The 26,282-nt window shown below is 43.3% G+C and overlaps 1 protein-coding gene across 3 annotated transcripts in view; it reads right to left on the bottom strand.

Moving 5' to 3' along the window:
• Rab30 (RAB30, member RAS oncogene family) overlaps positions 1-26,282 on the bottom strand; it is a 90,474-nt gene that overhangs the window by 11,095 nt on the left and 53,097 nt on the right. For all 3 annotated transcript variants that reach the window (XM_042690151.1, XM_042690162.1, XM_042690169.1), the window contains exons 2-3: positions 9,621-9,721; positions 4,513-4,596 (exon numbers count right to left, since the gene is read on the bottom strand). In XM_042690151.1, the coding sequence (XP_042546085.1) occupies positions 4,513-4,596; positions 9,621-9,713 (177 nt within the window). In that variant the 5' untranslated portion in view covers positions 9,714-9,721. The remainder of the gene's footprint in view (positions 1-4,512; positions 4,597-9,620; positions 9,722-26,282) is intronic.

Here is a 26,282-nt window from a genome sequence, read left to right as displayed (position 1 = left end):
TGGGTCAAAACCAGCCATGTCAAGAAAGTCCATGAGACTCTTATCTCCAATTAACCACCAGAAAACTGGAAGTAGTGCTGTGGCTCAAGGGGTACAGTGCTTGCCTTGAGCTGAAGAGCTGAGGGACAGTACCCAGGCCCTGAGTTCAAGCCCCATGACCAAAAACAAAACAAAACAAATATATATATATATACATCAAAATGTATCATCATTTAACAGTTTTTAAGGATACAAGTTAGTGGGCTAGATGGCTGTTTTTTGTTGTTGTTGTTTTGGTTTGGTTTTGGTCATGGAGCTTGAACTGGGCCTGAGTGCTGTCCCTCAGCTCTTCAGCTCAAGGCTAGCACTCTACCACTTGAGCCACAGCACCACTTCTGGTTTTCTGGTGGTTTATTAGAAATAAGAGACTCACAGATTTTCCTGCCTGGGCTCGCTTTGAACCGCTATCCTCAGATCTCAGCCTCCTGAGTAGCTAGGATTACAGCTGGGAGCTACCAGCACCTGGCTACATGTTTTAACTACATTTTCTGCTCAAGCTCATCTTTATACTGCATACTCCTTTAAGAGGTGAGCCTACTAGCCAGTTGCTGGTGGCTCACAACTAGAATCCTAGCTACTCAGGAAGTTGAGATTTGGAGGATCATTATTCAAAGCCAGCCTGTGCAGAAAAGCATGTGAGACTCCATCTCTAATTAATCAGCAAAATGTCAGCTTGGGGGTGTGGTTTAAGTGTTAGTGCACTAGACATGAGCAAGAAAGCCACCTAAGAACACAAGGCCCTGAGGTCAAGCCTCTGTAATAGTAAAAAGGTGGGGAGGAGACTCCTTAACTTGACCTCCACGGAATCTGGCGTTTATTCTCAATGGTTATAAGAATCTTCTAATTCCTGGGTTAGCTTGCCTGTGATTGGGAGCCATTCTAGAAAGAATGATCACTTGTGTGAACCTGAGAGACTGAGGGGAGCTGAGGAAAGAGACCCTTGTTCTGGTCCTACATTTGATGTTGCACAAACTCATAGTGGTTTCTCCTTCCCTTGATCACATAGGGCTCTGAGAAAGCTTGCAAAGCTTAGTAACTAATCATCACGAAGAAGGGAGGTGTGCAGTAAATGTTAACACCAGTGACAATAACACAACTGTCTTCTAGTTGTCCTGGCAACTCAAGCCTGTAATCCTAGCTACTCAGGAGGATAAGGTCTGAGCGTCACAGTTCAAAGCCAGCCCGGAAAGTCTGTGAGACTCTATCTTGAATTAACAACCAAAAAGTTAGACATGGAGCTGTGGCTCAAGTGACAGAGCACTAGCCTTGAGCAACAAAACTCAGAGACAGCACCCAGACCCTGAGTTCAAATCCTAGGGCTGACACACCAAGAAAGGGGGAGAGGTCCTTATATTTTCACACATTAATAAGACTATTGGGAAGTTTCTTGTGCTTGCTAGACAGACTCTCTACCACTTGAGCCATTCCACCAGCCACATGAGGCTCTTGGACAAGGATGGTAGAAGAGGGCCATTCTGTGTCTTGATGGACTGGTCTGGACCAGAATGGGGTTTAGTCTGAAGAGGTGCTGGACACAGGAACTGTGTTAGGAATACAAAGATGCGTAAAACACAAGCCTTGGGAGCCTGTGTTCTTGCTGTGGACTCAGAAGCCATAGAAAGATGAATTTTGGGAATGTAATCAGCATTTTAAAATGAGACTGGGAAGGGATGGGAAGGGGAAACAAAGGAGGAGGCTGCAATGCTTGATAAGAAATGTACTCATTTTCTTGCCCATGTAATTGTAACCCCTCTGTACAATATTTTCACAATAAAAAATAAATAAATAATAAAATGAGATTACAGCAGAACAAATCAGACTCACTGAGGCAAGCCAAGAGCAGACAGACAAACTGTACATGTTTTCTTCTCTCATATGCAGAAGCGAGATCTAATATAAACCAGGGCAAGACAAATTATACAGGACTCTGGGCGTTCACATACAAACAGTGAGACTAAAGGAGGCCCCTCCTCTTAGAGGAGGAACCCAAAGGTATAATACCTCTAAACGTCTGAAATACTATTTGTAGAAACAAATTCCGGGAAATGACAATATGGATTTCTTTTTGTGGTTGTTTGTTTTTTGCTTTATTTTTTTGTTGGTTCTTTGTTTCTGTCTTCTGAGGGGGGCAAAAAGGGGGCACTGAAATGGAGGGAGGAGGGGTGAACAAATGCAGCAGTGGGACTCAGTAAACACTACGTAGAAAATGAACTCTGCAACTTGTGGGCAGGGGCAGAAAGGGGGAACTTAGAGGAAAGAGAAATGTACTCCTCACCTGATTTATGAAGCAGTGACCCCTCTGCACAACACCTTAATAATAAAAATAAATGGAAGACTAAGCCTAGAGATTTCAGACACTAAGTGTGTTCTTACCACGGGGAGCATTTTTTTTTTATTCAGCACTTATTTCGGTCAGTGCCAGACATGACATTTCTAACATGCACATGAACTCTCATACGTGTCTAAGTGGGAACTGCAGGCATGGGACTGAAGCTCATAAAGTGGATTCATCCTTTCCCAGTTCCCATCTTGGTAACCAGCTCCTCTGCAAAAGGAACGAAAGGAACTCCAAAGACTTTGCCTGCGTATGCAGCCCACTCCTGCCCCTCCCCTCTGGCCCTTGCCCATCTGGTTGGCATCTGTGGGAGTTTCACACCCTACTTTTACTTTCCAGTGCCCCCAAGTCTCCTTTTCATGGTTGTTTTCAGTGTAATGTCTCTGAAGAATCAGGACTGGAAGAAAGACTGGAAAAGCTCAAGAGCCTCTTCCTAACACTTCTTTTGCAATTGCACCTACGAGATGCTACATGAACATCTTGGAGCTTACTTGCCCTTCCCAGGGCATTCAAAAAAGGAGTGCCGGTACACACAGATGCCATAACACAACCAAATCTGGCGTGTTTATGTTAGGATCTGATGCCTGTTTCTCTGTGCTGCTGGATAGCCTGGTTAGCATTTCTTTCCATGGGACTTGGCTTGGAAACACCTGACTAAAATTCAAGAACTGAGTGGCAGGCCGAACACAGTACCAGGATCAGTGTCTTTCCCTCCTCCCATGTAATTTACTCCCATCCCTGCTACAAGGTGTCAGGGCTATTCCACCCTTGTCTCTAGTGGGGAAAGCCCACAGAAGTGGATAGTTGGTTCAGATCCTGTCTATCTCCCTTCCTGGTGGCTTAGAGCCATGGATAAGTGAGTTTAACCTTCCTGATGCCAGGAAAAGGACAATCTACCTGCCTCCCAGGGTTTATACTGAAGGTTATGGTTACTACAGTAACACATGTGCTAGGGGCCAGTGGCACACACCTGTAATCCTAGCTACTCAGGAGGCTGAGGTCTGAGGATCACAGTTCAAAGGCAAGACTGGGCAGGAAAGTTCATGAGACTCTTACCTCCAATCAACCAGCAAAGAGCCAGAAGTGGAACTGTGGCTCCAATGGTAAGAATGCTAGCCTTGAACAATAAAGCTAAGGGACAGCCCCCAGGCTCTGAATACAAGCCCTAGTACAAGTACAAAAAACAAAACAAAACAAATAAATACAAACCCATATGTAAGAGCTCCTGGCAGTTGCCCTGACCACAGAAAGCACTGTATCCTCTCCTGTTCCTGGGAATACCCCACTTCTCCCAGTACCAATCCACTGGGGAGCCACCAAGTTAGGGACAGAGTAGAGATCATGGTTCCTTTCTTGGATTTTTATTTAGCATCTCTCTTTCATTAGGGATAAGGGTGTGAGGGGAGTCAAGATAACTTTAATAAGCTAGTTCTATGACTGAATAACCTAAAATGACATGTGAGGGACCTGGCAGCTTTCTCATGGGGCTGCTGTTTAGAGGAAATATTATTGTTTACTGGTCCAACTCAGGAAATCAAGAAAGAAATTTCTTCCCTGGTTTTACATCATCAAACATGACAGAAGACAGGATAATCTATTTAGCCCTTCTTTCCATCTTCCAGTGTAGAAGTTTTGTCATCCACAACCTCTTCCTGCTCCATAAAGGTACTAGAAGGAAGCCATCAAGGCTGGGTGTAGAGATTCCTTCCTTCCTTCCTTCCTTCCTTCCTTCCTTCCTTCCTTCCTTCCTTCCTTCCTTCCTTCCTTCCTTCCTTCCTTCTTCCCTCCTTCCCTCCCCCTCTCCCTCCCTCCTTCCCTTCCCCTGGGCTCTGTCCCCAATCTTCTTTTGCTTAAGGCTGGTGGTACTCTATCATTTGAGCCAAAGCTTCACTTCCAACTTTTTGGTGGTTAATTGAAGACAAGAAGCTCACAGACTGTCAGGCCCAGGCTGGCTTCGAACCTTGATCCTCAGATCATAGCCTCTTGAGTAGCTAGGATTATAGGTGGAACCACCAATACCCAGCTCCAGGTGGATTACCATAAAAACAATGAATAAATGTGATGCAGATAGGATAGCACTATTTCATCTCAACTCTTATAGGGCACAAGAAAGCCTTAGGGCACATTTAAAGCCTTACCTTTACTTTTTCACCATTGATCTCCACTGTCTTAATCATAAAATCAACTCCAATTGTGGCTCCTTGACCTGGGGGGAAAAGACCCTAAAGAGGAAACAATGGTGAGTAACAGTTAGGCACATCTTTCCATTAGATGAAATCTCTGCCTCCCCCACAGCCCCCTCTGCCCACTATTCACTGCAGACCCTTCCCTTGGCTGAGTTAACTGGTAGAAAAGGCAACTCTGGTTGACGTCACAGGAGCACTGTGAAACTCCAGATGTGTGTTTTGAGAAGAGAGGACGGGCAAAGAGGGAGAGAAAATTGTTGGGAGAAACCAACACAGAAATGGGGACAAAAAAAGCAAGAGGATTAGGGAAGGGCTATGGGGGTGCAAGGGGTGCTGATTTCAAAGAAAGAAACAAAAATCAGACACAGGTAGTAACACTGAGGAGCAGGGGACCCCAGGAATGAGATCAGGGTTGTTGCATTGAGGGAAATGGATAGGTAGTCTACAGAGGAAGCTTAAATTTGGTTATGCATCCTGAAGGTGTCAGCCACGAGGATGCATGGCCAATAGGAAAGCAAACAAGAACTGAGCAGGAGAATGAACACAAGACAATGAACATTGTCTTCTGCCCTGGGGCCAGGCTCGGTGGGTCTAAGAAAATTGTCCTCAGGGAGAGACAGTGGAGGAGAAACAGCAATAAACCAGGAAGCAGAAGGCTTTGGGTCACTAGTGGCCTCAGAAAGAGAAAGCTACTCTCCCTCTGGGTTTTCCAGTCCAACAAGTGTGAAGTAGAAATGAGCATGGAAAGGAGGGGGAGGAGAGGGAGGAGCTGGAGGAAAGAGAGGGGAGAGGGAAGGGGAGGAGCTTTTTGTAAGCTGGAAACAGTCATTTCCAAAAAGATAGGATATTAGTAAAATGATGTTTAATGCTGTTTACTGTTGCATAATGTTTCCTTTAAGCTTCCGAAGGAAGTTGATGGTATAGCAAGGAGTTCTATCAAGAAAGGACTCTATTTAGTCTCCCTTCCCTTTCCTCTCATATTTCAGAAATTGAACTAAAATGGACCTTATTAATTCTGGCAGCCAAGACTAAAGGATCTTCAATCAAGTCTAATCCCTAACAAGAGAGTTCCTTAATTAAAGTTTGAACTTAAAAGGCTGAGCTTGAACCCAAAAGAAAATGTTCCTATTGAAGACCTGCAAAAAAAACATAAATATATTCATAACTTTCCTTACAAATATTGAATCAATTTTCTTCTGTTTTGACTTGGCTCCAATACAAGGTGGACAAATTTCAAGTTTATAGCTCCAGCTGTTTGTAGTCTACCAAATGTCAAAAACTAAAAAAAAAAATTCCTTCCCAATGTTTTCTTCCCTCACCCCCCCACCACTATTTTGTTCCCCAACCATTCATACCTCAAAAACAGTTGAATCTTATCCATTTTAACTGCTTACTGGTGGACAAAAATAAACAAAATCCTGTCTAGGAAATATGAATTTGGAGGTGGAGATCTGAGAGGCTAGAAGGACAAAAGGTAGCCAGCAAAGGAAAAGAAGTAAAGAAGTAAAATATGCTCCTTTGCCAATCTTACTGTTTGAAAAAAGGAAGTATTTTCATCTTAAATGATAGGGCTTGGGTTTATAGAGAGTGGTGTCAGAGGTTCAAACCTGCAAGAGATAGAAATTATCAGGCTAAGAAACTTAGCCCAGGAAACTGGGTGGAATCCTGGCTTTGCCCCTGACACAGTATGAGATCACATGCCCATCATTTAGCCTCTGAACATTGGAGGTTTTTGTGTGAATAATGAGAGGAATACACTGAATAATCTCCAAGTGATCTTTTGGTAATGACACCAATTTCCTTCCTTCTCTGCAATTCAGAATCTTGTCCCTCTGGCAAAAGCAGAAACAATTAGTGATGTTAAGTGGATGTAAAACCAGTTAAGAGATATCTCTCCATCCCATTGGATGAAGAGCCCCGATACCTGATAGCTCTTTATTCTTGATTTCACCAGATTCCATATAAAGCACGGGTTCTTTGTGCATTCACTTAACACAGGAAAACTTCTCTTATTTTTGTAAGGTCTGCTCCTGGAAGGCGAGCAGACTCCACCCTCCTCACAGTAAAGTCTCCACCCAGTACCTGTGTTACCTAGGCAACTGGCACACCTGGAAGAGGTCATGTCTGCATCTGCTGAGGTCACATCTGAATTCCATGTAGCCACACCTTTCTCTACCCATACCCTAGATAAGGCCTAGTACAGGCCCAGACGCCCCCTTTTTCCCCAGGTCTTTCCCACGTCTTTCCCAGGCCTTTCCCAGCCATGTGAAGTGCCAACATGGCCAGCTGGAACTATGAATAAACCTACCCCTTACCATGTGTGTGGTGCTGTTCTTACTTGGCCACCTCTTTTTTAAAAAACCTAACAATCTCGAGTGACTCTGGGCCCTAAAGCTGCTTTTGTTATCCAAACTGCCTCTTCAGTTTTCCTCAGACTCACACACTGTCAGGCTTTGGAACTCACCAGGCTCCTCCTGTACCATGGGAGGGCTGGGAAGGGCAGGGAGCTCACCCAGGCTCACCAGGAAAGCCGGGGACAGGATCATGACTTGGACCCGAGTCTCCACTCCTGAGCTAGTGCTCTTTCTATCATACCTGGTGGCCCTACCCGGTGTGGAAACCTTGTTTTAGCCAAGGACCATTTGGTATTGATAACATCATTTGCAGGCCACACAAAATTATCAATACAAGCAGATGAGCCACAAGCTTACTCAACGGAGTACAGTGCCTTATACCTATAATTCCAGCTACTTGAGAGCCCGAAAATGTGAGGATTATAGTACAAGACCAGCCTGGGGGAAAAAAAAAAACCAGTTAGTGGTAAACTCCACAGAAAAATCTGTGCTTGGTATCACAAACCTTTCATCCCAACTATGTTTGGAAGCATAAATAGGATAGCAGTCCAGGCCAGTACAGGCAAAGAGCAAAACCCTATCTTAAAAATAACCAGAGCAAAAAAGGACTAGAGGTACGGCTCAAGTGGGAGAGTACCTGCCTACCAAGAGTGAATCAGCTAAGTTCAAGCTCAGCACTAGAAAGACAAAAACACAAGAGGAGGAGGAAATGGAAGTGGCAGTTTCAACTTTCCCAACATGCTTGTTATGAAGACACAGCTATATGCACGATGGTCCAGAGAAGGGCATCGTTCATTTTTCCAGGGGATACACAGCCTTAGAATGACTTCTCAGTGCATTGAAAATATCTGTGTCCTGTTGGTGAACCTCAAGAGAACAGCTCCACAGGAGACTTGTAGCTATGCCATATGATAAGGGTTCAAGCCAGAAAAGACACTGGCTTTGGTGCAAGTCTTCCTTTACAGTCTTCATTTCATTTCTGTTTCAAAGACTTAGAAAATCAGCATACTTGTTTCTATACCAGAACAATTCTCTCAGTTTGCTGGGAGGAGGGAAGAGGGCAAAGGCAAGGAGTTTGAGGTTTCCTTTGTATTTGTTTGCTTATGACTATTTAGGTTTAGCTTAAGGTCCAAATTCATTTGTTTCTCCTTTTGGATCATTATGAACTACTCATCTAGTTTTTAAACATATCAGTCCATCCATACACACACATGTGTGCACACACACACGTATACATATAGGCATCACTGGGGCTTTATTTATTATTATTTTTAAGTAGCTGGGCATTGGGGTTTTGACTCAGGGTATTGGGCATGCCAGGCAGGTGCTCTACCACTGAAGCCATGCCCCTAGTCCTTTTTTGCATTCATTATTGTTTGAATAAAGTCTCAGTTTATCCCTGGGCCTGCCCAAACCAATCTCAGCCTCTTCTGAAGCCAGATGACAATACGATGTCCAATTTTCTATTAGTTAAGATGGGACCTCACAAACATTTTGCTCAAATTGGCCTCAAATTATGATTGGCCCCATCTCTGCCTCCTGAGTAGCTAGGATTACAGGTGTCAGCCACTTTACTTGGGCAATAATTTATTTTTGATGCTGCACACTGAAAGTAAAATGGCATGTTCTTTTCATAAAAAGAGAGCAGAAACAAGACGTGGGAAGTTGGGGTTATCCCCAGAGCTATGATTCTTTTAGGCAGTTTAAACAAATACTAGGCCACAAACAATGCAGCTTCCAAAGGATGCATGAAGAACCCATAGTTACCAGGCACAATGGCTCATGTTGGAAATCCTAATTACTTAAGAGGTGATTAACAGAGAATCACAATTTAAGGCCATATTAAACAAGAGCTAGGTGCTGTAGTTTGTGTCAGCTACATTCAAAGTTGAGATCAGGAGGACTGAAATCCTGGGCAACAAAGTGCATGAGATCCCATCTCAAGAGAAAAGGCTGGGTATGGTGGTACCCACCTACCAGCCCAGTTACATGGAGAAGCTTAAACAGGATCATGGTCCAGTGTGGCTCAGGCAAAAAATGAGACACCCCCCTCTCAAAAATGACCAGCACTGGGCTGAGAAGGTGGCTCAGTGGTAGAGTGCTTGCCTTGCTTGTATGAGGCCCTGGGTTCGATTCCTCAGCACCACATAAGAAAAAAGAAAAAAGCCAGAAGTGGTGCTGTGGCTCAAGTGGTAGAGCGCTAGCCTTGAGCCGAAGAGCTGAGGGACAGCGCCCAGGCTCAGAGTTCAGGCCCCATGACCGGACCCAAAAACAAAATTAAAAAAAAAAAATGACCAGCACCATAAAAGGAGAGGTGGGCTGGAGGCCTAACAAGCACAAAGCCCTGATTTTAAACCCTAGTACCATCAGTGGATTGGGTACAGTAGCTTATGCATATAACCTAGTTACTCAGAGGACAGAAATAAGAGGATCACCGTTCTAGACTCATTTGGACAAAAAGTTAGCAAGACCTCCTCTCAAAAATCAAGCCAGCCACGGTAGTGTTTACCCCAAACCCCAGCTATGTGAGAGACAGAAGTAAGAGGATTGCAGGCTGAGGCCAGCCCCTGACAAAAGCACAAGACCTTGTCTGAAAAATAACTCAAGCAAGCAAGCAAACAAACTCACAGGCCCTACCACGCATCTATCAGACTCCTCTAAAGGGGGCTGAACAGACACGCAAGCGTGGGCTCCAAGTTCCCTTACCTGAGTGAATCGTCGGACTAGGCACGTCTTCCCCACACCGGCGTTGCCAATTAAAACGATTTTGAACAGGAAGTCATAATCTTCCATACTCATTTACACAGCTGCAAAGCAAACACAGGCCACAGTGAGAGAAGCCAGGTCAGGCCTGCTAGGGAGCACGAGGATGTCAGCTGTGTGTCCTCAGCAACAGACCGGACTGATTTGAAGAGCAACTTAATGACCCTGCCAGCCAGAGAGGTACACACATGTTTGGTCACGATGGACTTTAATCCTCCAGCTACTTCATGCCACAAAAAGTAAATGACACAGGTACCCTTTCGCCCAGTAACCTTTGTTCCTCCAAGCTGTCAGGTCACAGGACCTCAAGTGATAAGCCCTGGGTTCCACCTTTCTGGTTGGGGGGGTGGGGGGGGGTGCAGAGAAGCAGTACCAAAGGAGACAGCCCCGAGTTTAAGGGTGGTATCTGGGCTGGACTGTCTCTGGGCAGAAGTGCTCGAGATCGGACCTGGAGACTGAGTGGAGGGCCCTATCCGTCTCCATACCAATGGGAGTGATGGTCGTCCTGGCCTTCTGCACCCAGCCCACTCCTACCACTACCACAGGCTGCCCTCCCTGCAGATGCCACAGGGCATCCCCAAGGGCTGCTTCTTGTTCCCAGGGGTTTGGTATATGTTGTGTCCTGTGCCTAGGACAGCCCCCCCCCCACACACACACACTCATTTTCTTCAAGGCCCAAATCCTATGGGCCCAATACAAGCCTGCCCTCCCTCTTTCCCTCTTTCTCTCTATTTCTTTGTCCCTTCTTCCCTCCTCACTTCCCTTTCTCTCTCCTTCCTTTTCTCTCTACTTCTCTTTCCCTCTTTGCCTCCTTCCTTCCCTCTTCTTCTCTTCTTCCCTCTCTCTCTCTCCTTCCCTTCCTCTATTTCTCTCTCCCTCTGTCATTCTCTCTCTCTCTGTCTGTCTCTGTCTCTGTCTCTCTCTCTCTCCTGGTCTTCCACAAATAAAGTGATATGCTTTCATCATTCCTCTGTCCTAAAACTTTACTGATAATGTGTAGTTATTTGGTCCAACGTCTGCCTCAGCCTTGAGGGAATACTGTCCTTCAACTCTATTTTTCTAAACTCCAGGGCAGAGTTACACATAGGAAATGTCTACTCTGCAGAAGGGAAGAAAAACAAGGGCTTATTGCTCTCATTTCCCCAGTTGTGCTGAAAAGAATACTAGATGCTCTGTCTACTTTAAAGGACTGTTTAAGAGTTTACTTATTTTGCTGGCACCATGATTTGAACTCAGGCCCTGAGCTTGTTCAGCTTACTTGCTCACAGCTTGCCAATCTTTTTTTCTTTTTCTTTTTTTCCAGTTGTGATAGGACTTGACCTCAGGGCCAGAGCCCTGTCCTGAGTTCACTGGAGCTCTTTTGCTCAAGGCTAAGACTCTATCACTTTGGGCCATAGCACCACTTCTGGTTTTCTGGTGGTTAATTGGAGATAAGAGTCTCACAGACTTTTCTGCCCAGGCTGGCTTCCAACTGTGATCCTCAGATCTCAACCTCCTGAGTAGCTAGGATTATAGGTGTGAACCACCAGCACCCAGCCCCAGCCGAGCTTTTCAATGGTTATTTTGGAGACAGAGTCTCATGGACCTTACTACCCAGACTGGCTTTGAATCATCATCCTCTATATCTTAGCCTTGTGAGTAGCTAGGATTACAGACATAACCACCTGCACCCTGATTGGTGTATTTTATTTTTTGGTTCCAGGCCTTGGACTTGAACTCAGGGGCTAGGTGTTTTCCCTGAGCTTTATCCACTCACGGCCAGCACTCTACTATTTAAGCCACAGCTCCACTTCCAGCTTTTGGGGTGGTTAAGTAGAGATAAGAGTCTCACGCACTTTCCTGCCACAGCTGGCTTTGAAGTGCAATCTCAGATCTCAGCCTCCTGAATAGCTGGAATTACAGGCATGAGCCCGGTGCCTGGCTATTCTATTTCTCAATAAAACCTCCAAAGAGTTTCAGTACCTACATAAGCTCATTTTGGTGAAAGTAATCCTTGCCTACTGAGAGCCTACTGCGGTACCCTGTCACCTAGAGACAACATGTGCTCCTAAGATCAAATAGGAGCAAAGTTAAGTTAAATAGCAACAAAGAAGTTCAACAACTGTCGCCAACAGCTGAGTTCTTTAAGTCTTAGACAGAAGAGATGCATTAAAAGTCAAGGACACTGAGCCCTAGGGAGAAAGGTACGTGAGTTAGCAAGGCCTCAGATCTCCCTACCAGAGCTCAGTGGCTGCTGGCTTAAGAGCAGAGAGCCCAGAGCTTGGAACTTGCCATGTAGCTGGCGTTGGTTCTGTGTGCAAAGGATTCCAGTGGCCCTTGGAGAGAAGACTGGCAGCGCCAAGCCTAAACAGGCAGCAGTTCCTAGGGTTCTACCTCAGATCCCTGGCACTGTCATGAGCAGCAGTTATACTGTCCATGTGTCTTGTACTACATTTGGTGCTTTTCATATATTTCCACATGTTTTCAATTATCTGTGAGGCTGGTATTTATTAATACTGTGCCTTATTATACATAATTATTGTGTATTGTACAAAGTGAAGTTAAAGGAAATCAAAGGTGACCCCAAAGCAAACAGCCAGGCTCCAAATTCTAAAAGTATATATCTTATCAAAACAATTCTAACAGTGGCACCAGTTACTCACACATGTAATCCTAGCTACTCAGGAGGCTGAGATCTAGAGGATCGTGGTTCAAAGCCACCCACAACGGAAAAGTCTATGAGCTTTGGGTTCCATCTGATCAGCAAAAAGCAGGGTTGGGGATATATCTCAAGTAGGAGAAAGCCAGCTATGAGTAAGCAAGAGCACAAGGTCTGCAGTTCAAATTCTTGTTCTGGCACAAATCAATCAATCAATCAATCAATCAAATCTAACCTTAGAGTCAAAGAGATAAAGGTTTAAATCCTGACTATCTGCTTTCTAAGTCCGTGTCTTTGGGCATGTAGTAATTTTTCAGAGGAAAAACTTCATCCCAGAATTGTGATGCTTGAAAAAAATTCCTGGGAACTTTGAGAACAGTATTTAGACTCTTGTTTGTTTTTGCCAGTCCTGGTGCTTGAACTCTGGGCCTGGGCACTGTCCCTGAGCCTCTCTGTGCTCAAGGCTAGCACTCTACCACTTGAGCCACAGTGCTACTTCCAGCTTTTTCTGAGTAGTTTCTTGGAGATAAGAGTCTCACAAACTTCCCTGCCCAGTCTGGCTTTGAACCATGATCATCAGATCTCAGCCTCCTGAGTAGCTAGGATTACAGGTGTGAGTCACCAGCACCCTGCTTGTACTTGGACTCTTAATGACCCAAACTCCTTACTTAACATCACAAGGATTCCACCATCTGGTGGCCTGTATGATCAGCCTCATTGATCTCTGCCTCCTCAGAGCCTATACCAGGCTCACTGATTATCTTCAGTTACTTCAGCCTGCCTCCACACTGCCCTCCACACCCCCTTCCCCTCTCCCCCTTCCCCCCCACCCACTTCCCCTGGCCAGCCCTTCTAACTTTCACTTCTCCTTTCGGCCTCAGCTAAAGCAGCACACTCTCTAGGACGCTTCTCTGACCTGAGAAGGAAGCTTGGTCCCACTCTGGTATGTGTTCCCACAATCCATTCCTCCTCCTCCTCTCCTTTGGTAATATTCACATGCATTTCTAGAGCTGTTTATATCTGTTTGTAGTTCACCTGCATCCCTCTGCAGCTCCACACTATTTCCACACACACAGTCATGACAGCAGCAGGAGGGCGATGAAGTGTCAGCTGAACCCTGATCCCGGCCCTTCCCCGTCATCACTGTTGTCATCGTCGTCATCTCGCTGTATATTAGTAAGTCAGTTCATCTTACCAGAACCATATGGGGTGGAAATTGTTGGCATTCCTGACTTGACAAATGAGCGTGTTGAAACACAAGCAAAGTTAAGTGAGAATTCCCACCACCAACATAACTAGTAAAGCTCAGATTCAAACCCAAGCATCTCACGCACGCATGCAAGGCCCTTAACTATTACTACCCAGGAGTGACGGGAGTATGCAAGAAAGATGTGATGAGGGACACGTGCTCAGGAAAGGCAATTCCCCTCTTCCTTCTGCTTTCAAACTCAAACTCCTCTACCTTACTAGCTATAGGGATTGAAGTAAGAATCGAGGCGGACCCCTGGTAAATCTCAGGGACATAGTATGTCAGCACTTTCTGTTCAATGTGAAAAGAGAATTCAGGGATGGCTGTAGGAATCTCTGGAGCCGTAATATTCACATGCATTTCTAGAGCTCAGGCTCAGGCCTGACCCCTTTTGTGAGCAGGTTACGAACAACAACTACAGGACTGGGCTGCATTTTTCTCCCAGGCTTAGAAGATTTTGCACACATTTATTTTGACCTCTCTGTAAGATGTCAAGGTATTAAAGCAAGAAATCTAAAAGTGAATTGACAGAAAAACCTGAGATTCAGGGCTCCTAAGAGAAGGTTACCAATACTTAGGAACCTTTCTCAAAGAAAGAAAAGAGGGGCTGGGAAGGTGGCTCAGTGGTAGAGTGCTTGCCTTGCATGCATGAGGCCCTGGGTTTGATTCCCCAGCACCACATAAGCAAAGAATAAAAAGCTGGAAGTGGGGCTGTGGCTCAAGTGGTAGAGCGCTAGCCTTGAGCTGAAGAGCTGAGGGATAGCACCCAGGCCCAGAGTTCAGACCCCACGACCGGACCCAAAAAAAAATACATATATAGGGGAAAAAAAAAGAAATGTTGAAAGAAGCAACATTGATCAAGATGCACTGTATTCATAAACTGCTTTGTTGACTGGCAACTCCTTTGTAACAACTAAAGATACTAAAGATGTATAAAAAAGAGAAAATAACAATAAATAAAATTTTAAAAAAGAAATGTACTTAAATGCTTTACAGTTTCTATTTAGTTTATTTCTTTTGGGGGCCAATTGAACCTGGGCCTCAAGCTAGTCACCGTTTTACCACTAAGTACTTTATAAATGAACCCTTAGAGGGAAATGTGTCTGTTCTCTTGAAAACTGCAGGCTTTCTCTGGCGAAGGGAGGGACTGTAAACTCCAGGTTAGCTGCTGTGGTTTCTGTTCTGTTTTGAGTAGAAAACACATTGCGGACAGAGAAGCTCACTAGGTTCTCTGCAAACCATGCTTTGAGGAAGCACTTCTGCGTGGTCCATGGTGTAAGAACCCACATATTACCAATTCTTGTGTGAGGAGACAGAATCCTGGGAGATTCTGTCATAACCAGTCTTCGGGCTAAGATACACATCCAGTTCCATGTGGCTTGAAAGCAAGACTCCTTCAGACCAAGAAAGCTGCTGCTTCGTGTCTTACGGACTGCACCCATCATGAGGGCTGGGGGCGCTTGTGAACAGATCCTGAGCCCGTTATATATTACATGTTCTAGAATCCTCTTGCTCTTGAAATATCACTCCACAGTGATGGAGCCACACATTGATTCCAGATCAGACGCTGCTCCTCACTGCACTACCAGTGCAGGTCCCTCTGAAAGCTAGACTCGGACATCCCCATCCCATAATACTACTCCTACAGTTCGCACCCACTTTTCTGCCCAGGCTGGCCTTAAACTGTGGTCTCCTAGGTAGTCAGGTCATAGGAGTGAGTCACTAGCTCCTGGCATATAAGTAACTTTTAAGTAGCCTTATAAAACAACCAACTATCTTCACTTCCCTTGCCCTCTCACTCAGTCTAATAGATAAAGCCAGAGACAGATTCTCTACCCTACTTTGACATCCAGCTCTGTCCTCAAAATATTTGTCCTTGTTTAAGACTGTGTCTTGGGTCCTTTTCTGTCACAGGGCCTCATCTTCGCAAATGCCAAGGGCCCATTTCAAAAGAGCATGTGGCACCAAGTTCATGAGGTTGAGAACTGCATCTGTTAAAAAGCTATGTAGGGGCTGGGAAGGTGGCTTAGTGGTAGAATGCTTGCCTAGCATGCGTGAAGCCCTGGGTTCCATTCCTTAGTACCATATACACAGAAAAAGCCATAAGTGGCACTGTGGCTCAAGTGTTAGAGCGCTAGCCTTGAGCAAAAGAATCTCAGGGACAGTGCCCAGACCCTGAGTTCAAGCTCCAGGACTAGAAAAAAAAAAAAAAACAACAATAAAATGTAGGGGTCATATTGGAAGCTCTACACGGAATTGCTTGAGAGGTAAATAAAATATTAAGATGCAAAGTATGCCTTTTAAAATATAATAATCAAATAGAAAATTTCAAATCATTTTGACAAGTTATATATGCCAAGTGCAGGCAGTACAGACAAAAAGGAAAATAAAACATCATCTCTAGTCATTTTTCCTGCCTACACCTCCTCTTGGGTATAATTACAGTTTACATTCTGGCAAACATCTTTCTAGTCATTTGATTCATCTATCCTTATGTCTGTGTATATTTTATTATGAATGTCTGAATTTAAAAACAACAACAGCATAGCATTATATAGTTGTTTTCATTTGTTTTGTTTTCTAGAGTGGTATTTTACCAAAACCTCAAATCAGAGCTCATGCTCTTCAAATAGAGCCAGCTACTATAAACTGGTAATATTCACTCCCAAGATCTAACTACTCAAGAGAGGAGAGAGCATGTGGGAAGGCTGGCTTTGAGAAATACTATTATAACCCAGTCGTAGAGATTTTAAAAGTTCCAAAAATTCCAATGATGAAAAACTGGGTAACCTTGTTGAATCCAGAACTTAGCAAACATGACTGCAGCTGACAATTCTTTCCTCCCTCACTTCTAGAGTTCCATGTAGCGTTCATGCTCAATATAACCTGTGAAGTCAGGAGTGACAGGTAGGATGGCCAGATATGGAAAAAAAAAGAGGGATGAAGCCAGGAAGCTCAATTGAACCCAACAGTTCACTTTCAGATAACAAGAAATTAATTTTGTTTCAAATATTGCATGAGACAGATGAATATTTTTGTGTCCTCATACATACTAGGCAAGTGTTCTGTTTCTGAGTATATGCAGATCACTAATATGAATAATATTTTAGGGTATGTGTGACCCAAATAGCATATGGGCATGCTTCTACTTAAAAAAAAAATGATTTGATGTCTATCTGAAAATTCAAAGTTAATTGACGACAGTACGTTTTCCCTACTGAGGGAAAGTCTGTATAAGGAAGCAAAACAAACACACCCACTTAGAACTGTGGAGGATGGGGCTGAGGCATAACAAGCAAGGTATCTGATTATTTTTTTAAAGGCAAAGAGAAGGCTAACAAGTTCCACAATAAAATTTCAAGACAGTTTTGTTTGTTTGTTTGTGGGGGGAGTCCTTTAGAGTCTGGGCCAGGCAGAGGTCAAATTAACCAGGATTTGCAGGCAAGGCCCTCCTTCTTCGATAATCCCAGAGCACCATGGATCTTCCTCCAAATTCCCTCCTTTGTATGTATCTGCCTGGTGAAGATGGATGTGCGCTTCATGCAGGTTGTTTCCACTCTCCTTAAGCACACGCCCACAATGCACTCAGCTCTGCGTAGCCCACTGCTATGTTCAATTAGTTTACATTGACTTGAAAGCTTTTGATCCATCTTTCACTCTAACAAGGTTCTGTCCCAGGAAGCTCATTATTGCTTAATTACTAGGAGGCAATTACTAACCATTACTATAATCAACTGCTGCAAGCGGACTTGCTTTACATCAGCTGCTAATCTCATGTTATCGCAGGTTAATTATTATGCTTGGCCACGGATGTCAAACACCCACCTGTGCTCGAGCTGCTCCCGAGTCACTAGGGTATAAACTCTAGCACTTGGTTCTATGGCCATTTGTAGTTTGCAAAAATGATTTCACGCATGATTTCATCTTGACCTCCCAACATCTTCAAGATGGAATTCCTAGCATTCATTATGCAGGTAACGAAGCTGAGGCTGAGGTAATGAAGCGACTCCCCCTAAGTCACACACTGGTGAGTCCTAGGTTGGCTATCTTGGCCAGGTAGAAGTTCTCTTTGCCAGAGCACCCTCTTGTCTTCTCCGATTTCTGGGTTTATCTGGATCGTGATTTAAACACACAATATGCGGGGGATGGTGTTAAATGTCTTCCATATGTGGTCTTCACATTTTTAATAGCCCATTGGATTGGGACTATGCTTTCCACTTTACAGATAAGGAAGTTGAGACTCTGAGAGGTTAATTTATTAAATATCAGGTAATAAGTAAAAAAAAAAAAATGACTGGCTTTTCATTCTTTTTTTTTTGGTTTTGGTGGGGAAGGGGACACTGCTGCGGTCAGAACTCAGGGCCTTGCCACAACTAAGCTTGGCTTTTTTACTGGTTATTTTTTGGAGATGGGGGGTCTACCAAACTTTTCTGCCTGAGATGGCCATGAACTGTCATCCTTTGGATCTCAACCTCCTGAGTAGCTAAGGTGACAGACATGAGTTATTGAGACCTGACTTATAAAACCTAGGTCTTTCTGGAAAAAAATTCGGTTGGAACACTGTCTTTAAACAATAAATTCTAGCTGGATTCAAGGTTTGAATTTTTTAAGCATGAAAATACTAAAAGAAAGCATGAAAATACTAAAAGAAAACACATAACATATATGTCTATGTACCTATATATACATATGTGTATATATATATATATATATATATATATAATCTTAAATGGGGGAGCTAAGAGTTATTCAAATTCAAGGCTATATTATAAAATAAAAAGATGAACAAGTTTGATCTTTTTAAAATTCTACATGCTGAAATAAAAATCAATAACTGTCCAAATATCTACAATACAAATAGAAAAGTCTAATTCCGTTGGATGCATGAAGAACCCCTACAAGCCAGGTATGTTGGCACACACCGCTAAAAGCCCAAGATAGAACAGGCTGAGGCAAGAGGATTGCAAATTCAAGTCCAGTTGAGGCTTTATAGGCAAGACCTCCCTCCAAAACTAATAACAAAAAAGGAATTCCTATAGATGAACAAGAAATCCAACAGCCCAAATTTTAAAAACGGACCACGGACATGACCAAAGAGTTCACAAGAAAGAAAATAAAGGAAAGTAGACATAGCACTTACACGGCTTTAGAAATGATCATAAGGGTAAATTTAATCCAAAATAGTTTATAAATTACAATTAAATTACAATTTAAATTCATAACAGTGTCTAACTAAATTATAACAATAATGAAAACTAGATTGAATATGTAACAAAAAGCCATTTTTTCCAATTCAGACTGGCAAAGGTCATCTGTATTAGAGACAGTATAGAAACTTTGTATGGTAGTAGTGGAAAGCTAAGCAATGGCTTTATGAGAAAGAATATTGATTTAAAACTTAAAATGCTATTACAAACTCTCCACACTCCCAGGAATCCATATCATAAATTTACACTGGACCCACTACAATGGCACATGGAGTAGGATATTCGTAACAACAATACTATATTTATGAGAGCAATTATAAAAGCCTTACAGTACACCAGCAGAAAAATGGTTACATAGGTTATAGCAACTGCATACAAACCCCACCCAGCCTGCTGCAGACATCTGCAAGACGTAGGAGGTGAAAGAAGAAGGTAGAAAATGGAGTATAGCATTTTAAAAGGGTGGGCGGGCATATGGTTCTGCAGCTGTATATGCATAAAGTATTTTGAGAATGACATGGAAGAGGTAGCAGTAGCAGTCAGCCCTGCAGGGACTGTGAGGGTTAGCACTTTCTAGGAAAGAACATGGCCTCCAACTCTGCCCATCTTGTCAAGCCGTAGTAGTGCTTGAAATGCATAGTTTTCCGACTACAATGAGAAAGCCTCTTCCCCCAAAAAGCTGGTGTGCTGTTTCTCTCTTTCTTTCTCTCAGTGTGCCCAGCTGTGTGCCTTCATGAAACCAGGATCTAAGGAAGAAAGATCTCACTCAAACCCTGGAGCTGCCTTTTGCAGGTCATTGTGCACACTGTTGCTTTCTCTGTTAAGCCATACCATAGCCCAACAGTTCTTACAAGGAAGATTTCGTTCTTTTAGACCAACATCCTTCAACACCAAGTACCCATTGTATGAAAGCCAAAACCAGGGGATCAAACAATAGTTCATTTGTGGCACTAGAAAAACAAAACTCTCACACATTGGGACAGCTTAGAAATTAATCTCACTGCACTGACACAGAATCTGTTCCAAAGGAACCGGTATTTTCCTCCCCCACTTTACAGAGATGAGATTTGAAACCAAGACGTTCTAGGCAAATAGGCAAGTGTGTGTAAGTCGCAATACACAGGTCCCCTGACTCTAAATCCAAGCCATTGCCAAGACAAATAAGGTCTGTGAAATAAATCCCTACTGGGCAAGGCCACCAGGATAATCACCAGTGATTGCTGGCATGAATCCATGCCATAGATCAGAGGAGGAAGAAGGGTTGGTTTCAGCAGTAATGAGAACTGAACTCAGGGCTTCGGGCTTGCTAGCCAGGTGTTCTACCACTTGAACCTCATCTCCAGTCCCTTTTTGCATTGCTTATTTTTTCTAGATAAGTTCTCATTTTATGTTCATGCTGGCCCTGGGTTCTGATACTCCTAATTGTACTGTCCTGATTCACTGGGGATGACAGATATGTGCCACTGTGCCCAGCCATGGTGCTTCTCCCACAGCTAGGGTGACCAGCACAGGCTGCCCCCAGCTATTGAATGAAACAGACTATTACCAACTTTGTTTTGCCCAGGCTTGCCTGGAACTATGATCCCTCATTTCTGCCTCCCTAATAACCAGGATTATAGGCTTGAGCTGCCAGAAAGTTTTTTTGTTGTATTTTTGGTTTGTGTGTGTGTGTATGTGTGTGTGTGTGTGTGTGTGTGTGTGTGTGTGTGTGTGTGTGTGTGTTTTGTGGGTCATGGGCTTGAACTCTGTCCCTCAGCTCTTCAGCTCAAGGCAAGCACTCTACCACTTAAGCCACACAACTTCCATTTTTCTGGTGGTTAATTGGACATAAGAGTCTCACGGACTTTCCTGCCTGGACTGGCTTTGAATAGCGATCCTCAGATCTCAGTCTCCTGAGTAGTTAGGATTACAGGCATGAACCACAGGTGTCTGGCATCAACATTGTATGAGTCAGGATTCTCCAGAAAGATAGAACCAATAGGCTATTTAGAAGTGAAAGACCCTAGCCCCCTAGGATACTTTCGTCAACGGGAGGGCGCCCCAGAAAACTCAGACTCCAGGCCCGGAGATGCAATAAGCAAGAGGAGTTTATTTGATGTTTGCGCAAACGGACTCCCTGCCCCGGGTGGTCAGGGAGCCCCGAGCAGCGGTTACAAGCCTTGAGCAGCGGTTACAAGCCTTTTTAAAGGCAAAAACCACAAGATTAATGCATAACACAAAGCATCCCATGATTGGTCCATTTAAAGGTCATCATATACACCAACAATCACTTTACCACGCGGGAAATTTTGTAACACTCTTTGTAAAATGATTGGCGCGGGGGACTCAAGGGACTTTGGACAATAAGGGTTAGGGGAGTTCACATAGTTACAGACTTGTGATTGGTTGACATTTGGCCCAGTTTGTGGTCTGGCCAGGTGGTCATTGTCAAGGTTTGTCCCAGGGATGGCTTAATTAATCTGGAACTGAAGAACATGTACTATCTATAACCGCTGTCCTTGTCCTGGGTGGGCTGATATCCAGACATCTGGGCCGGCCAATACTTGAGTCACTGCCCAATTTTATCTCGCAGGGAAAGGGGGTCTGAATGCAAGCATATTTACAGAAGCAAAGTCAGCAGTTAGCAAGTTAATAATGGTAATGGTGAAGTGAGGTTCCTAATTTTTAACCCTTCAAGAAGTATATAGAAGGAAATGTGTTATTAGGGATTGGCTTGTGTTATAGAGACTGAAAAGTTCTATGATCTGCCAATAAGTTGGAGGCCCAGGGAAATGGATGGTAGAAGTCCAGCCCCAACCCAAGCTCCTGAGAACCAGGGAAGCCAGTGGGATAAGTCTCAATCTAAATTCAAAGTCTTGAGAATTGAGAGTTGATGGCGGAAGTCCCAGTGGTGAAGCCCTCAGAAGCAGGAATACTGAAGTTCCAGAAAAATAGAGGATTGTCCCAAGTCAAAGGGAAAGAAACTCCATCCTTTGTCTACCTGTTTGTTTTTAAGAAATGCAAAGGAAAAAATCCAAAAGCAGGCCTGAGATCTCCACAATATTATTTTCAAAACTCAAGACAAAGCATTTTGTCCCTTTTTTTTTTGTCAGTCGTGGGGCTTGAACTCTGGGCCTGGGCGCTGTCCCTCAGCTCTTCTAGCGCCCACAGTGCCACTTCCGGCTTTTTTCCGCTTATGGGTGCTGAGGAATCAAACCCAGGGCCTCATGCGTGCGAGGCAAGCACTCTACCACTAAGTCAACTTCCCAGCCCTGTCCCTTATATATTACATTTTCTATGTTCCTATCTCCTAACAATGGAAAATAGATTTGAGGTTCCAAACGTGTAAGAAAGAAGAACATTAGTCCACAAAATAGCATTTGCCATTAGTGAAATTCTCTCTCAGCACTCGGGCCTGCTATCATGGGAGGCTGGTCCTCAGCATCCTCATCTTGTGCACAAATCTAGTTTTCCACTCTCTGGTGGGAAGAGAAGGGAGGGGCTGCAGCTTGGGATCCAAGAACTCCCACCCACTCCGTTAACTCCCCAGGCAGAGCTAATTAGTTTTGTACTATAGCACTGGGGAGCAGGTGCTTGTCAGAGACTTGCATGCACCTGGAAATACGGGTATTTTGTTTCCTGGAGAAAGAAAAGATGCCATCCCTCCATTAATCCCTCTCTAGGATGGGGAGCTTCTTTCTGTCTGCAAAACAAGTTTGTTGATCAGTCTTTTTTTTTTTTTTAAGGCCCTTCCAGACCCAACTTGCTGTTTTCATCTTTGGCACAAGCAGGCAAGCTCCCTCTGTCATTCCTCCTCAACAATGACCAATAAATACCAGGGCAAAGAGCTTTGGGGTTTTGCCCCCTGTGCCCCTGTGCCCTGTAGTATGTGTTCTCTAAATCAGAGCCTGTAGCTAATCTTTCCTCTGCAGAGGCCTTCCTGTGTGTGTTTAGCTGGACAGGAAGGGCTTCTTTATCAGCCTCTCCAGGCTCCTCCCCAGGAGCTGAGCACACAATGCAAACCAGGCCAAGCAGCCAGAGGTCAGGGCCACGGCCCAGAACCAGGCTCAAATGTTTCCCCTGAGAGTTCTGTGCCTACAGCCAGCGACTAGAGGCTTCACAAGGACAACATGTCTTTCCTTAAGGGCAGGCCAGTTCAAAGATTCCCTGTTTGCTGGAGGAAAGACAAATTGTAAAAGGAAAGTAGGAGTCTTTGTGCTCTGGACCCAAATAAAACACAGGATAAGGATAAAATAAACCCTAAATTTGTCTCCCTCAGAGGATTAGGTGTGCCCCAGAAGTACAGATGTGTTACACACACTGGCCCATTTCATCTTGGCATGGTCCTGATGGGCAGGAATTCAGAGACACTATAAATTTTGACATCTACAGAGCACTTTCCAGGTTGCTAAGTGCTTTCTGCATCTTAGCTATATCCTAACAAATTTGTATGGAGAAGTTTAGGATACAAATTCTTCCCAGCAAAGAGAGAGACAGACAGACAGAACAAGAGAGAGAATACCCTAAACCATCTGTCAGCAATGTGTGAGAAATGTAACATGAATGCCTCCTCTGTTGCCACCATGGCTCAGGCCCTAGTCAGGTCTCACCAGCAGACTATGACAGACTCCTAACGAGGTTTCCTGTGTTCCCCCCAAAGCGCCTACTAATACACAGCCTTAATTGCCAAGTTTAAATTCCTTAGGTGAGTGTAACAGGGCTCTTTATAATCAGAACAAAATTCACCTCTCCACCCTCCCCCAAACACACACATGAACCACATGTACATTAAACTTTACTACTTAGATTTTTTTCCCCCTCTTCTCCAAATACCGCATGTCCTTTTAGGTTTTCCCATCACATACGTTCTTCCTCCTCCCTAGCATGTCCTTTCTGCTGAAGAATGCATTCTTAACTTTCAAGAAGCAGATCAGATGCCCCCTCATTTATAATTTGTTCCCAAATCCCACACACAGAGAATGAATGTCATCTTGCTCTATCCTCCCCAAAGGCCTATGTAAATAGTAAAACCCAGTATGAGTGTTACACCATAATTATTCAGCTTTTTTAAACTCTGAGTTCCTCCAGCTAGCATTCAATAAGCATCTATTAGAAAAAAAAATGAGTGAGATTGGGAGACATTTTAAAGCTAAAATAAGCAGGACCTTTCAAAAAGTTCCAGATTTCAGAAAGCCTAGGAAATCAAGAATTCAAGTAAACAGGGTAAGTTTAAGGGCTGGATGGAAGATGAACGGGGTAAAAAAATCATCAACAAACGGAATAAAAGGAAAATAAAAATCCTGGGATTCTTTTTTAATCCCAGGAACAATATGCCCAATAACCAGAAGTAAGATTCAAATCTCTTTTAAGATAAACAGTTACTGGTGTTTAATCTGTCAAGGTAGGAATGAAATCTAAGCCTTAGTGAGGAACAAAGAACACAGCTTCCCTTAATAACCAGTTTTCAACATCCATCAAAAGCATTAACAAGGTCCAAACTTTGACTCAGCGATTCTGCTTCTAGGAATTTTCTGAAGAAATAATTTCCAATAACTTATTCATGAGAAAGTTGATTTCAGTATGACACTAGACCTGCCTCCCGCCCCCTGCCCAAGGTACAGATGCATAGAGTAAAACGTCTGTGCAACAATAGAGAACAAGTCACACTCATAGAGCCACACGATGTAACATTCTGAAATATGACCCAGGAAAGCATACATTTTAAAAATCCTCAGCTCTGGATGGTGAGATTATGGATAATTTATTGTTTATACATCCCTAAATCTTCTCCAGTAACATGACTTATTCAATAAACTTGGCTTATCTAGAAACAATGCACATTCTTAAAGTATCAAAGGGACTGAATACTGGGTAAAGAATCCCAGGGCCAGGTGCACGTATATGATACTGATGGCTGTCCACATCCAATAGGCTTTTCTAGAAATTCTGTCATGATCTCACCAATTGCTATTAACAAAATTTGGGCTTTCTGTGCAATGAGTTCAGTGCTGGAAATTCACTTTAAGGATAGAACTGAAAAAAAAAAACTCAAAGTACTGAGTATAATGCATAGTACCTCTTATCTAAAACAGTAGAGAAATGGAAAAAACTCCAGTGTCCAAAGAAGGATAGCTCAGTATAAAACATCCACACTATGGAATGTAGGGCAGCAGTTAGAAATGCCAAGTATGAAAACTATGTTGAAATATGAAATAATGTTGACAATAAATTATAACATGAAATGAAATATACAAAGCTGCATTTGTTAGGACTGCTGCAGTAAAAAAAAAAAATCATCCTCTATGGAAAGAGAATTTCAAAAGGAAAACCATGTTAGGATTTAGGGAATTCCAGGAAGCTTGTATATTTTAAGTTTTGTTTTTAAAACATTGTTTAACACTTTACATAGACCATTTTTTCAAGCTCAACAGAGAAGAAACTAAATTGCCATTAGAGACGCTTTGGCCATCAGCATTTGAGTGCTCTATCTCATTTGCCTACATACTGAGTAGTTTTGCCTTGTTTTTATCATCACTGTTGTCATTTTTTTTAAAGTTCTTACAAAATCATTCCCATGTTTAGAACTCAGATAATTTTACCCGAGTCCTAAGTGAAAAACATTGCTGATTTTGTTCAAGATCTATCAAAAGACCTCATAGAATGTCTGTTTTTAAGGAAAGAAGTATCAATGTGACAAAATAGATGGATCATTATCCTGTTAAGTTCCTACATTAGTAGCCATAAGCCAAGAGCTTAAAAGTACTGTGTTACCAAAGCTGATGTAACTGAAAATCAGGATGGATTGTGCTAGCCTTTGAAAACAGAAAGATACAGTCATGTATTAAGTTTTCAGATCAGAAAAGGCTTTAAAGGAACAAATCCAGTGAGTGTGCATGCACACTACTGTGCACACGCACTCATGCACATGGATGTGCAATACTAGAGCCTCACACTCTTGTTTGGCTTTTTTTGCACAAGGCTGGCACTTGAGTCACAGCTCTACTTCTGGCTTTTTTGTTGTAAATTGGAGACAAGAGTCTTACAGACTTTCCTGCCTGAACTGGCTTTGAACAGAGTTCTTCAGATTTCAGCCTCTTGAGTAGGTAAATGGCAGGTGTGAACCACCAATGCTTCTGATTTTGCCACTTAACTGGAGACAAGAGTTTTTTTTTGGATTTGCCTGATCAGGTTGGCTTTGAACCATGATCTTCGGATCTCAGCTTTCTGAGTAGCTAAGATCACAGGCATGAGCAAATAGAGATTTTTAACTGTATTTACCTTATAGGGTTAATGTACAGGACAAAGGAAATAATACAATATAGCACAATGAAGGGAGTACTCAATTGATGTTACATGCTATCACAGTCATTGTTACTGTTGGAAAAAGTTCAAATACCTTAGCAGAATTTATAGAGCATCAGTAACCCAGCCCCTGCACATTTTCTAGCTTTGTTCCTTATGACCTTCATATTACAACCACCACTGCTGTGATCACAAGCTGTACAAAGCTCACAGAGTGGGGACTAGAGATA

The sequence above is a fragment of the Dipodomys spectabilis genome, unplaced genomic scaffold (assembly GCF_019054845.1).
Source record: "Dipodomys spectabilis isolate Male_0828 unplaced genomic scaffold, ASM1905484v1 ptg000003l, whole genome shotgun sequence".
Taxonomy (NCBI): Eukaryota; Metazoa; Chordata; class Mammalia; order Rodentia; family Heteromyidae; genus Dipodomys; species Dipodomys spectabilis.
Note: the sequence above shows the minus strand (reverse complement) of the source record. Positions and strands in the feature narration are given on the sequence as shown.